This window comes from Lacerta agilis, chromosome 17 (assembly GCF_009819535.1).
Source record: "Lacerta agilis isolate rLacAgi1 chromosome 17, rLacAgi1.pri, whole genome shotgun sequence".
Taxonomy (NCBI): Eukaryota; Metazoa; Chordata; class Lepidosauria; order Squamata; family Lacertidae; genus Lacerta; species Lacerta agilis.
This window is the reverse complement of record NC_046328.1, coordinates 26,987,329-27,000,468: the sequence shown is the minus strand read 5'-3', so window position 1 is coordinate 27,000,468 and position 13,140 is coordinate 26,987,329. Positions and strand designations below refer to the sequence as shown.

The 13,140-nt window shown below is 48.1% G+C and overlaps 1 protein-coding gene across 1 annotated transcript; it reads left to right on the top strand.

Annotated features, from left to right (window-relative positions):
* Positions 1–329: 329 nt before the first annotated feature.
* Positions 330–11,631, top strand: RIN1 (Ras and Rab interactor 1). The gene is made up of 6 exons (XM_033135994.1): positions 330–508; positions 6,655–6,835; positions 7,847–7,961; positions 8,121–8,193; positions 9,112–9,203; positions 10,504–11,631. Exons 2-6 carry the CDS (start codon positions 6,656–6,658, stop codon positions 11,130–11,132), a joined length of 1,089 nt encoding a protein of 362 aa, XP_032991885.1. The 5' UTR covers positions 330–508; position 6,655; the 3' UTR covers positions 11,133–11,631.
* Positions 11,632–13,140: the final 1,509 nt, after the last annotated feature.

Sequence of the window (13,140 nt, the reverse complement as noted above, 5' to 3'; positions counted from 1 at the left end):
GAGACTCCCCCTTTTGTGCTTTCTTCTCTCTTTTTTTCCATTTCCAATCAAACTGACCCGGATAGCTCAGTTGGTAAGAGCATGAGTCTCTTAACCTCAGGGTCGTGAGTTCGAGCCTCACATTGGGCAAAAAGATTCCTGCATTGCAGGGGGTTGGACTAGATGACCCCAGGGGTCCCTTCCAAGTTGAACTCTCCCATTCTACGAGTCTGTGAAATCTGCTTGCTGCTCCTTGGCATTTTACAAAGCCAGCCTCTTCTTCCGTGGCAGGAACCCTGCGGTGTGAGCTCAGCCTCCTCAAGATTTCAGCCCATGAAGTAAGAGTTTGTTGCTGAAAGCCAGGTGCCAGCCCACCCTCCTCCCCGGTGCCGCTTGCCCAAGCCTCGCCCCGGAGCTGGATCTCAGCCAAGACGTCTTCAGGCAGCTGAGATGAGCGCAGCCGAGAGAGAAACCGAGTGCAATAGGAGAGGCAAAGGAACACGCCGCGGAGTTGCCGGAGAGACGAGAGGTGAGTGGCGAGGATGGGGAGGGGGGCTTGCTTTGGGGTACCCTGGATTGGGGAGGGGGGAGGGGCTGTAGATGGGAATTCCTTCCTCTATTGACCAAACGCGATTGCTGGGAACTGGTGCCAACGGTGCCTCCCCGCAGCAGTTGATTTCCTTGTTTGTGTGGACTCCTTGCTTCGGGGAGGGCAGTGTCGTCTAAAGGATACAGCTGGTCACGTGGAGAGTCCGCCTTTGTAGTCCCGTTGCTAGAAAGTGTGCTGCGTGTGTGTTTATTTTTGCGGGGATGTTATTGTACTAGGGGTGTGCTGCCGATCAGGAAGGAGCTGGGAGCTGAGACTCCTGAGGTCATTTCCAGCTCTGGATTCTCAGCCGCATGGCAGAGGTGGAAAAAGTTAAGACTCTCCCGCTTGCCTCCCATTGCTCCCCCAGGGGCTGTTCAAACCCAGCTCCCAACAGCCGGCATGTATGGCCAATGGTCAGAGCTGTGAAGAGCTAGATTTCAGCAACATGTGTGGAGCAGTTGCCGGTTCCCCCATCCCTAGGGTGAAGGGACAAGCCTCCTTCTGTATCTGGAGCCAGAGAATGGGAGTCACTCCGGATTAAGTGGGTTGCTAGGGTCTGGGGGCACTGGGCAAGCTTTATTTTATTCTGCAGTATTTTATATCCTGCCTTTCCTCCAAGGGATATGATGTGGCGCACAGCACTTTCTCCCTCCCCGTTTTTAATCCTACAACAACCCTGCGAGGTAGACTTAAGCTGAGAAGTTGTGCCTGGCCCAAGACTTCATAGCTGGGGATTTTGAACCCAAGTCTTCTAGATCCCAGCCTTGACATGCTGAGCCACACTGGCCCTGACCCTAAACTTACTTAACCTGCCCCTCCCCTACTCCAGAACTCAGTGGGGGTTTGTGCCTGAGTCAGCATGCATAGGGTTGTATCCAGCTCAGTCCTACTCTTAATAGACCCGTTGAAATCAAAACTTAAGTCAGCCGCGCGGTCATTGATTTCAAAGGGTTCTACTACTCTGAGTAGGACTGAGCGGGATACTTACCCATGTCCCCAGGGGGGCATCTCACAGCTATGATATCTTAGATGGTCCCTGGGCACTAGGACTGTTGGGTTTGCAGAAACGGGCTTACTGCTGTTCACTGGTGAAGGGTGGGAGGTTTGGTTCCTGGGTTGCTGAGCTCAAGAGTGGGATGCTGGCCGGCCAGGGCATGTTCATGAACAACACAACACAAACACCCATCCCTGACCTGACTTCTGGCCTTGCTGGCAGGGGCTGATGGGAGTTTGAGTCTACTGTTTGGAGGGTACCAAGTTCCCCAGCCCAGAATTTGTGTATCATTGGCAAACAGGGCTTTGTTCAGCTCCAATTGAAAGGCACGCATCCCGGGCCCCCAATTATACGATGTCAGGAGGGAGGGAGGGAGGAAAGAAGCAAACAAACATCATTCTTCCTCTTTCCCTCTTCCCACATGTCTTTGCATGTGATTCTGCACCTCATCTTTGGCCTTGTGTTGATGTCACCCCTGCCCCGCCCTCTGTGCATGTTAAGAGTCGTGGGGATGGATTATAGAATTGGAAGGGACATAAGGGTCACTAGTCCAGCCCCCTATATGAATGTAGGAATCTTTTTGCCCAATGTGGGGCTCAAACCCACGGCCCTGAGATTAAGAGTCTCGTGCTCTACTGACTGTACTATGGGAGCCTGGCCTAGCTGAGCCCAACATTTTTGGCTAATTGGCACAAGTTCCCATCCCCTGGAGTGGCTCTCTTCCCCCCCCCACCCCGCCCGTCCCCACCTTCCAACAACTCTGTGAGGTAGGTTAGACTTCATTTTCTTATGTTTCTTACATTTATATCCCGCTTTCCTACATGAGGAGCTCAAGGTTTGCCCCCCTCCCCATTTTAGCCTCACAATGGGAAGAGATTCGAATCAGTCCTAGCTTGACATTCTAACAGATGGTACTGATAGGTTCCTCCACACCCCCACCATACACCCCCAAAACCCCTCAATATTGTGTGAGGTGGATGTGTGTGTGTTTGGGGATTGTGTGTCATAGCTGGGAAAAGAATGATTAACCCTTCCCTACCTGTGTGATCTCCCCCCCCCCCCCCCGCTTGTGCCACAATTAGGCTTACAGTGGGGAGGTAAATGAAACTCCTATAGGCTCCATTAGGAGGGTCTTTTGAGAAGAGTACTTTGCTGCCACATACACCCGGACAACACCATTACTGGCCCCAACGACATCAAACATACTATCTCAGGACTATTTAATTGCTCATCTTCTAACATTGTGTATGCCATCAAATGCCAACAGTGCCCTTCAGCTCTCTATATTAGGCCAAAACCTACGCCAAAGGATAAATGGACATAAATCTGATATCAGGCATCACAAGACAGAGAAACCAGTAGGAGAACACTTCAGTCTCCCAGGACATTCTATACAAGATCTCAAAGTAGCTGTCTTATTGCAAAGGAATATTAAAAATAGACTGGAAAGAGAAGTTGCTGAATTGCAACTAATTACCAAACTTAAAACCACAGAGAGACCTGGTCTGAACAAAGACATTGGATTCTTATCTCATTATACATGACAAAGCTATCTTTAGCCATCTCACCCCTTGCCTTTTCCTGTAAGACCAATTGCAGTCGTTAACAGTCTTCAACAGGTTTTCCACACCTATCAGCCAATCACCCATTCCCACCACCCTTCTGAGTAATACCCCTCCCCACTCCCTCACTATATTTAAGGGTCTGGCGACTTCTGTTTCGGTGTATCTGAAGAAGTGTGCATGCACACGAAAGCTGATACCAAGAACAAACTTGGTTGGTCTCTAAGGTGCTACTGGAAGGAATTTTTATTTTATTTTTTATTTTGTTTTGAGAAGAGGACATTGGAGAACTGCCAGGGCCCATGGTTTCCCCACCCACGTGAACTGCAGCTCAGGGGAGACCGTGATGACTGTTTAGTATTATTATTATGAATTGCCAGCCGTGAATATAGCACTTGTTGTCTCACACGCTCTGCTTGCCGCTGACTTTGTCACTTCTTCGTCTTCTGCTGCCGCCTTTGCTGCTTTCTTTTGTCTCTCCTCCTGCTGGTCCATCCCCCGGAACTGCTCAAGGAGTGCTGCCATTCAGACCTCACACTGTTTTCACTTCAGGCACACTTCTGTTCTCAGGCCTTCCCCTCTAGGAAACACAGATCTCACTTCTAACACCTGTGTTGCTGGTCACCCCAATCTCTGCCACGCAGGAGCGAGATTACAGGGCTCTTGGGAATGAGGCACAGGGGAGACTGCTGTGTCTTTAAGAAATATAGTTCATTCACACATTAATAATAATAATAATAATAATAATAACAACAATAACAATAATTTTATTATTTATACCCCGCCCATCTGGCTAGGTTTCTCCAGCAACTCTGGGCGGCTCCCAACAGAACACTAAAAATAGAATAAAACTTCAAACATTAAAAACTTCCCTAAACGAGGCTGCCTTCAGATGTCCTCTAAAAGCCAGATAGTTGTTTATTTCATTGACATCTGACACAGGGTGGGTGCCACCTCCAAAAAGACCCTCTGCCTGGTTCCCTGTAGCCTCACTTCTCGCAGTGAGGGAACTGCCAGAAGGCCCTCGGAGCTGAATGGTCTTCTGTCATGTATGATTCCTGCATCACAGTGGGTTGGGCTAGATGACCCTCGGGGTCCCTTCCAACTCTACAGTTCTATCATTCTATGATATTTACTTTGCCCATTTCATTTTTACCTTGATTTTTTAATTGCTATTATTTTAAAGCAGTTTTCTGTGTATTTTTTTTGCTGTTTTTATTTTCCCGTGAGCTGCCAAACTAGCTAAACGAAAGCCATAAGCAAGAATTATCGCGGCTGGGGGAGATTTAACCATAATGCCTTCCATCCCCCCTTATCCCATGCTTGCTTTCCTCTTCCCTCCTCATTCCTTTTCCTTCTGTGTCATGCCTTTTCGATTGCTGAGCCTGCAGTCAGGAAACCGCCTTATTTTATTGTAAAAAAAATATGTATTGATAGCGCATGGGAAATGCCATGTGCTTTATACATGTGGCGGTGGTTAAGGAACTTGCAGTCTGCATCGGGACTGTTTGTGGGTGGGAGAGGTGGCAAATGGAACAAAGGGGGTTAAGCCAAAGTGAGAAGCTGCTGTAAGACACTTTTTCAGCTTTGCTTTGGGGTGGGGGTGAAGACAAAGGGGTTAACTTTCCCCACCCCAGCGGGAGGCCCATTTCCACAGACTTCTCCTTCCCCCTTGTTGGGCAGGGCAGCTGGAAAGTGATCCACTCAATGCTGCGCTCCTCCCCTGTCTCCAAATTGCAGCTTCTCATGCCACGGAGCTGATTCATAGCCTGCCTTACTTTCTCGCCTCTCGCCCCCGCTGTGTTTTGTAACAGCTCAAGGATGGCTCCCGCCTGCAATTCATGTTCGATCCAGCTGTGTCTCTGCAGAGGGTGGCAACTTTCCCCTCCCTGGCATGCTCCTGTGCTTAAAAAATAAAGAAACGGTGTGACCCACACCCCCAGTGCTGCAGAAACTCAACAGGTGCTCCTTGTATTTCCACGCAAGGGTAATCTGAACCTGTTGGGTTACTGCAGAACATGGAAAATAAATCGCATAGATAGGACTGAGCTGTTTCTCCATCTAACATAAAAAGAGGATCAGGGCCAAAGACCCATCTAAGTTCAGCATCCTGTTCTCGCGGTAGCCAACCAGATACGTCTGGAAACAGGGGCGTAGCAAGTGGGGGCGTAGGGGGCGGACCACCCCATGTTCATAAAAAAAACTTTTTTTAAAAAAAAAAAAATGCCTGCTCCAAAGGTCTTATCTTACTATACTAGGGATTATATAGCTATATATGAAATTTCATGCACATCGGTTAATATCTTGACCCTCCTCCACCAAAATAGCTGTTTACTTGGCTGTTTTCCTATGTCGTGAAGGCTGAAATTTCAGTTCAGTGGAGCACTTACTGTTCCCAAGCATAACCCTGTGGAAAGCCATCTAATTGACTAATTTTGTTGTTGTCTATATTTCAACAAGTTTGAGTCCGTAGCACCAATATTATAAAAGTGTGGTGATCTGTCGTGGAACACCACCACCGAAGACGATAACAGCAACAGGCCTTGTTGCTGGTTGCGAAGGGGCCCCCAGGGCAGTTCGAGCTTCGGGGCCCCAAAACTGTAGGTCTGCCACTGAGTCAGCATAGACAATACTGAGCTAGGCAGACCAGCCTTTAGACACCATTCAAGACAGCTTCCCACGTCCCAGGTGCTCTGTCACATTTCAGCCACAAGTATACACTCAAAGGCTGCGTACACAGCAATGTCTTTCAAGCACATTCTTTCCCTCAGGAATTCTTGGCGCTGCCATTTACCCCTCGCAGAGTTACTATTCTCAGCAAACCTTAACGGACTACAGCGCCCATAATTCTTTGAAGGGGGGAAATGCGCTTCAAATGTGCTTCAAAAGCCATAGGCACCAAATCTATGGGCTTGTGGACACCCCTCAAAATATGTTGGGACAGGGCTGAGCCCCCGCCAATCTTGAGGGGCCAGGCCTCGCAGGACCTCCCTGCGGTGGCAGCAGGCCTTGCAGCCTCCTCCCAACACACGTGATGTCACAGGATAGAAGTGGAAGAAAGTAAGACTGACAGGTGAAATTATTGGACTATGCAGAGATGGCAAGGTTGACCGGGGAAATCAGGAGGAGCAAAACTTCAACAGAGAATGGGGCAAATATAGACTGTATTTGAAAGACGACTAAACACTTGAGCTCTTTGGCAGGCTTTAAATAACTCTTGCAATCATACACTGGATACACTGGAGGACTGTAAACTAGATGGATTTATAATATGCGGTAGAAAAAAAGTTATTTAAAGAACCCACAGAGGGGAGGAGGGAAGTCTTAGGATTTGGAAGAATCCTGTGTAAAATTCTAACTTTTGCAAGAATAACATTTTTGTGAATGAATTTGTAAAATCAAATTTGGAAAAATGAAATTGAATAAAAGTAAAATCATGCTAAGCAGGGCAGGTCTCTTGGGTTGCCTGTCGTTTGCGCCCCTTTCAGTTCCTCACGCTGGACTCAGGGGAGGTTTTTGTTCCCTCTCAGGATGACTCGGAACCCGATCTATGACTACCCTGAGCCTTATGCCAACCCACGGCACGGGGCGGTGGCCTCCCCCCGGAGCATCAGCCTCGTGGGACGACTGCGCATCACTCAGCCGGTTTGGCTCCAGCTCGGCATCAACTCGGCCGCTGCACTTCACATCCTTCAGAGTGAACCGCCCGGGGTGAGGACCAACAGGTTTTGTCATTAGGACCCCACTTTGGAGCATAGGATTGATGAGAATAGTGCTTCTGAGCATACTCCAAGTGACCTCTGCCCCACTGGCTTGGGTTGCAACTTTTTCCTTTCAACAGAGGCTCCTTTCCATTCAGGAAGCACGAGACTGTCTGAAATTCAGACTGCAGTGTAGGAATGCATTTGTGAGGGAGGCAGCTTCACCTGTTGGATGCCTCAATTTCCACATAAGTGAGAAGGTAGAACTCCCAGAACGGTTTAACAGTCAATCCGTCTTCACAGGCGACTCTGGAAAATGTAGTGCTGTGAGGGGAATAGGGGCCTCCTAGCTGTGGTCTAAACCACTGAGCCTAGGGCTTGCTGATCAGAAGGTCGGCGGTTTGAATCCCCGCGACGGGGTGAGCTCCCGTTGCTCTGTCCCAGCTCCTGCCAACCTAGCAGTTCGAAAGCACGTCCAAGTGCAAGTAGATAAATAGGTACCGCTCCGGTGGGAAGGTAAGAGGCGTTTCCGTGCGCTGCTCTGGTTCGCCAGAAGCGGCTTAGTGATGCTGGCCACATGACCCAGAAGCTGTCTGTGGACAAACGCCGGCTCCCTCGGCCTATAGAGCGAGATGAGCATGCAACCCCAGAGTTATCTGCAACTGGACCTAACGGTGAGGAGTACCTTTACCTTTACCAACTCTCAGCACCCTTAACAAACTATAGTTCCCAGAATTCCTTGTGGCCATAGAATCAGAGTGGGCCTCACACGCCTTCTACTTTAATCCCTTCGCTCATACAGGAAATTTACAACACCAGCATCCCACCTGCAAAAAAAGGGTAATCCAAATGCAGCCGTTCTCTCTTATTATATTCTATTTCCTACCGTGTTTGCATTTTTTAAAAAGTTAGCATTTGGAACCTCTTCCCACCTATTGATGCTGTTGTCTCTGTGTCCCTGTTATAGTCTACCTCAACCTGCTTTCGTGCTTCTCTTCCCCCTTCTCCCCACTCCTCCCAGACATTTTTAGTGCGGAGATCAAATACGCGGCAATGTCAAGTCCTGTGTTTACGCCTCCCCGACAATTCATCGCCGGCTTTTGTGACGACCCGTTGTTTATGCCAGGAGCGCGCAGGTGAGGGTGGTGTACACGTTTGCCCTGCATGATCGGGGGGGATTATTCAAGTGTTCTGGGAATAATTTTCACGAAGGAGAATTTTGGGGAGGGGAGGAAATTTGTCCCAACTCTGGCCCAGGGTTAACTTTTCTCCATCCATTTCTTATTGTTCTCCAGTCATCTTCCTAGAGGGATCGGATTTGACCTTTCCCAGCCTCCTGCACCTCATTGCTTCCTACTGCACAACCCCGTAAGTGGCCGTCCTGTGACCCACCACCCTTGCCAGCTCTTTGGAGACCATTACTATCCCCTATGTTGGTTTGATTACAACCGAGACACACACACACTCTCTCTCTCTCTCTCTCTCTCTCTCTCTCTCTCTCTCTATATATATATATATAGTATTTTTCCATGTATGACGCCCCCATGTATAAGACTATTATGGGGGACTCCAAATTAAGAAAACACCCCTCAGCATTACCCGTGTATAAAACGAGCCCCAATTTTAAACCTTTTTTTTTTAAAAAAAAACATAGTCCTACCGTATACACAGAAAAATACGGTATATGGGTGAGGGGAGAAGGTCCTTGAGTGAATTGTCTAGTACTTCTACCTGACCATTTTCTTTAAAAATGTCAGCTTTGGGGGGAAGTGCCAGGGCTCAGGGGTTGAGCACAATCATTGCAGGTATGGCCAGGTGTGACTGTGAAAGACACCACCTGAAAATCCGGAATGCTGGTCAGTGTAGTCCAGGGATGGGGAACTTGTGACTATCCAGATGTTGGGAGTGACTCTCCAGATGCTAAATCTCAGGGTTGTGGGTTCGAGACCCAGTCATGGGTGTAGCCAAGGGGGGGGGTAGGGGGCAGCTGCCACCCATCAAGTAAGACAATAGAAATACTTAACTGACCAATCACATCGGTTCTGCCCCCCTAACAAAAATCCTGGCTACGCTCATGGCCCCATGTTGGATGAAAGATTTCTGCATTGCAGGAGGTTGGACTAGATTACTCTCGTGGTCCCTTCCAAATCTATGATTCTATGATTTCCTGCTTAGAAAAATATATAAATTGAATGTTCTGGTTTCCGGTGCATTGTTTTTTCTTCAAAGTTCTGGCTGAGTTTTGACAAACTTTCTCTTCTTCCCTCCCCCCACCCACTGCCTAAGGGACATCCTCCCTCTCTCTCTGCGCCTTCCTCTGCTCATCTGGGAGGCCTCATCCTGCCAGCAGCTGGAAGCCATCGCTCACTTGGGGCTTGGTGAGTGGCTCAGTGTTGACTCGGTGGTAGAAATCTCCATCCAGCACCAAACCCCTGAAAGAGCACCCCCACTTCAGCACCTCAGACACACCTGCCTGGCTTTTAACCTCCTAGGCTCCTTGACAGGGGTGGGGGATATGCAGCTCAGTGACAGAAGATGTCAGGGGTGGAGAGCCTTCTCCATCTCCCAGGCTGCATTCTTTCCTGAGGTCCACTTACCAAAAGTGGGTGGGGCCAGTGGGAAAAGTGGGTGGAGCAACAAATTCTACAGTTGACTAAGTTTCTTTTTTTTGCATAATTTTTTTATTTTCAAATATATCAAATTACAGCCAATTTAACATCTATACACAAATTACACCAATCATTGCTCTGCCGAGCTACGACTCCCCTCCCTCTCATCAGCAGGTTTTCTAGTCCATTCTCATCACGCAGTTTTTACCACTTCACTATTAAACTATGTCAAAGGTTTATTCCAGTCCTACTAGTGTTTTTAAACTTCCTCGGTTCAATCTTAAGTACTCCACAAATTTACTCCAATCTCTTTGAAACCTTGAGTCATCCTGGTTTCTGACCCTGCCAGTCAGTTTTGCAAGTTCAGCATATTCCACCATCTTCGTCTGCCACTCATCAATCGTTGGTAATTCCTGTAATTTCCACTTTGGGGCAAGCAATATTCTTGCTTAAGTTTCCAGAGACACCTCCCTTCCCTGACTTCCATCCAAGCAAGAGCTCTAGGGCAGATTTTCAGCCAGGCAAAAGACACTCAAGGGGGGTGCGAAGCAGGGCAAGTCAGAGGCAAGGCCTGGGGGAATCCCAAAGGCCAAACAGAGAGGTCTGGGAGGCCACATCCAGCCAGATGATTCCCCCCAAAAAACATTACTGATCAAGGCCACTTCTGCCATATTATGCCTCTTTAACAGTTGTGGCTTCCCCCAAAGAATTCTGGGAACTGCAGTTTGTTGAATGCAGCTTTTTGAGGGGAAGAGGGGCGGGGGTCTCTCAATAACTTTCAGCAACCATAAACTACAGTTTCCCAGGATTCTTTGGTGGGGACAACTTTAAATACAAAGGTGCAGATGTGGCTCAGTTATAAAACTGCTTCCTAACAATATTAGTCACTGATGGATGCAGATCGCTCCCGGTGGTTGCCTGGCAACCACAACCCTTGCATCTCCACCTCCTTCTTTTTTTCTGGCCTGACAAAGATAATCATACCCAGGCTAGAGCTTTGAGCACCCAGCAGATGCTCTTTTTAACACATTCTGTTCTCTCTCTTTTCATCCTCATTCCCCGCCTCCAGAATTTTGGAGCTCATCCCTGAACACTAAGGATTTCAGCAGGCCTATTCCGCCGGTGCCTCTTTCCGGCACGGACAAGGGCCCCACGAGCGACACCCAGGTGGGGAGCTGCGCAAAGCTGGTTTGCGGACAACCCTCCAGATCCCATGATATTCCCACCTCCCCGCCGGCTGACGGAACACTGCACAAGGATGTGGGCACCCGGCGCCAGCGCTTCAAGAACAACGTCAAGGTCCAAGTGTCCACAGAGGCTGTCAGCCCCCTGTCCCCACCGGCGGTCCCACCGCCCCCCATTCCCGTTGGGAAAAAGAAGAAAAAGAACCTGCCCCAGTCTCCTGTCCCCAGTGGGAGAAGCCAGTTACCCAACCGCAACCCTTTTCCTCAAGATTCCTCACAGGCTGCGGGGAGGTTGGAAACTTACAGCATACCCCACAGCAAGAAGGAGGAGCTTATGGGTCAAGCTGGGCGCCCTTTAACCCCTGGTCCTCCTTCTTCACAGCAGCCGCTGCCTGTTAGGGAAGAGGACCAGTCAGGGTTATCTTGCGTGGGTCACTTTTTCCAGGAACAAGAAAGGGGCAGGTTCGGCAACGGAGTAAAAGGCTGCCTTCTTCCGTCTTCGGAGCCTTCTTGAGCGCCGATTCCTGGAGCTGCTGGGCTTTTTGGGGGACTTTGATGACGCAAACGGGGCCAGGAGGTATTCCCAAAGAAGGCAAGGATGTCAACATTATTAGAGCCAGTGGGTGAATGGGTCCTATCCTAGTTTTTGAATGGGAATCTGGAGCCACGGAGCAACACTCTAGTCTTAAGTGCTTAGGCGAGGTAGGAGAGAGAAAGAAGAAAATGTAATGGAAGGACGGGGAGGGTTGGAGCTCTGGCTTTCCATTTGCCAGCAGGGTGGATGGGATTTGTAGTTTCACAACATCTGGAAGGCTACAGGCTCCCCACCCAAAATATAATTGCATCCAATAAGCTACTTTTCTTGTGTTTTTTCCCCCTTGCACCTTTAGTTTTTTTAAACTAAACTTGTTGCTGTTTGATGTCCTCTCTCCTAGAGAGGGAAGAGTGTTACACCATTGCTGAGTCATGTTTTGCTATCAATAAATATAAACTACAATTTCTTAACACAGAAATACTTTGTTTATTGGTCAAATACATATAAATAACACCAGTATAGACAGACACAGACCCTGTAAAATAAAATGCTGGCGGGGACAGACGGACTATAAAGGTATCCTTTATATTCTTATTTAACTATTAAAAGTGATTTTCACCGCATTGCCTACCGGGAAGTAAATCTTGCTCAGTTCAATGAGCTTTTATTCCAACACCTATTTTGCATCGTGGGGATAGCTCAGTTGGTGGGGATACAGCACCAGACTCTTAACCTCAGGGTTGTGGGTTCGAGCCCCACGTTGGGCAAATGATTCCTGCATTGCAGGGGGTTGGACTAGAGCAGTGTTTTTCAACCTTTTTTGGGCAAAGGCACACTTGTTTCATGAAAAAAATCACGAGGCACACCACCATTAGAAAATGTTAAAAAATGTTTAAAAATTTAACTCTGTGCCTATATTGACTATATATAAAGTAATTTTTCAATTTTTCCCACGGCACACCAGGCAACATCTCGCGGCACACTAGTGTGCTGCGGAACAGTGGTTGAAAAACACTGGACTAGAGGACCCTCGTGGCCCCTTCCAACTCTACAATTCTATGAGTCTAAGTAAGTAGGTATTGGGTTGCGGGCTTAAGTTCCCTATGTGGGTTTTAACATTAATGCAGATCTTGTACAATAAAAAGGAACAGATCCCACATAACAGGGATAAGATAAGATTATCAATGGCTCGCTCTGCTTCCATGATCAGAGGCAGAAACAGACCCTCCAGGTGTCCCTATTTTCTACTAAACTGGATTTACAGGATCTGATTTGATCCTGGAATGTCCCACTTTTCCTAAAGACGTTCCTATTTTCATTGGAGAAATGTTGGAGGGTATGGAGTTATACAACCCCTGAGCCAAGGAGATAAGTAACTATACAACCTTTAGAACAGGAGTCAGCAAACTTTTTCAGCAGGGGGCCGGTCCACTGTCCCTCAGACCTTGTGGGGGGCCGGACTATATTTTGAAAAACAGTATGAACGAATTCCTATGCCCCACAAATACAGTGGTGCCCCGCTAGACGAATGCCTCGCAAGACGAAAAACTCGCTAGACGAAGGCATTCGTCTAGCGGAAGGCTGCCCCGCAAGACGAATTTGTCTATGGGGCTGCCTCACAAGACGAAAAATTTTCGTCCTTTTTTTTTTTTTTTTTTTTTTGTCTAGCGAAGCGGCAATGACAGCCGCGCTTTCGCTAGAAAAACCCGCTAGACAAAAATTTTCGCAGAACGAATTATTTTCGTCTACCGGGGCACCACTATAACCCAGAGATGCATTTTAAATAAAAGGACACATTCTACTCATATAAAAACACGCTGATTCCCGGACTGTCCGCGGGCCGGATTTAAAAGGCAATTGGGCCACATCCAGCCCCCGGGCCTTAGTTTGGGGACCCCTGCTTTAGAAGATATCTGAAAGCAGCCCTACATAAGGATTTTTTTTCTTTAAAAATGTTTACTGTTTCATTATGTTTTTATCTGTGTTG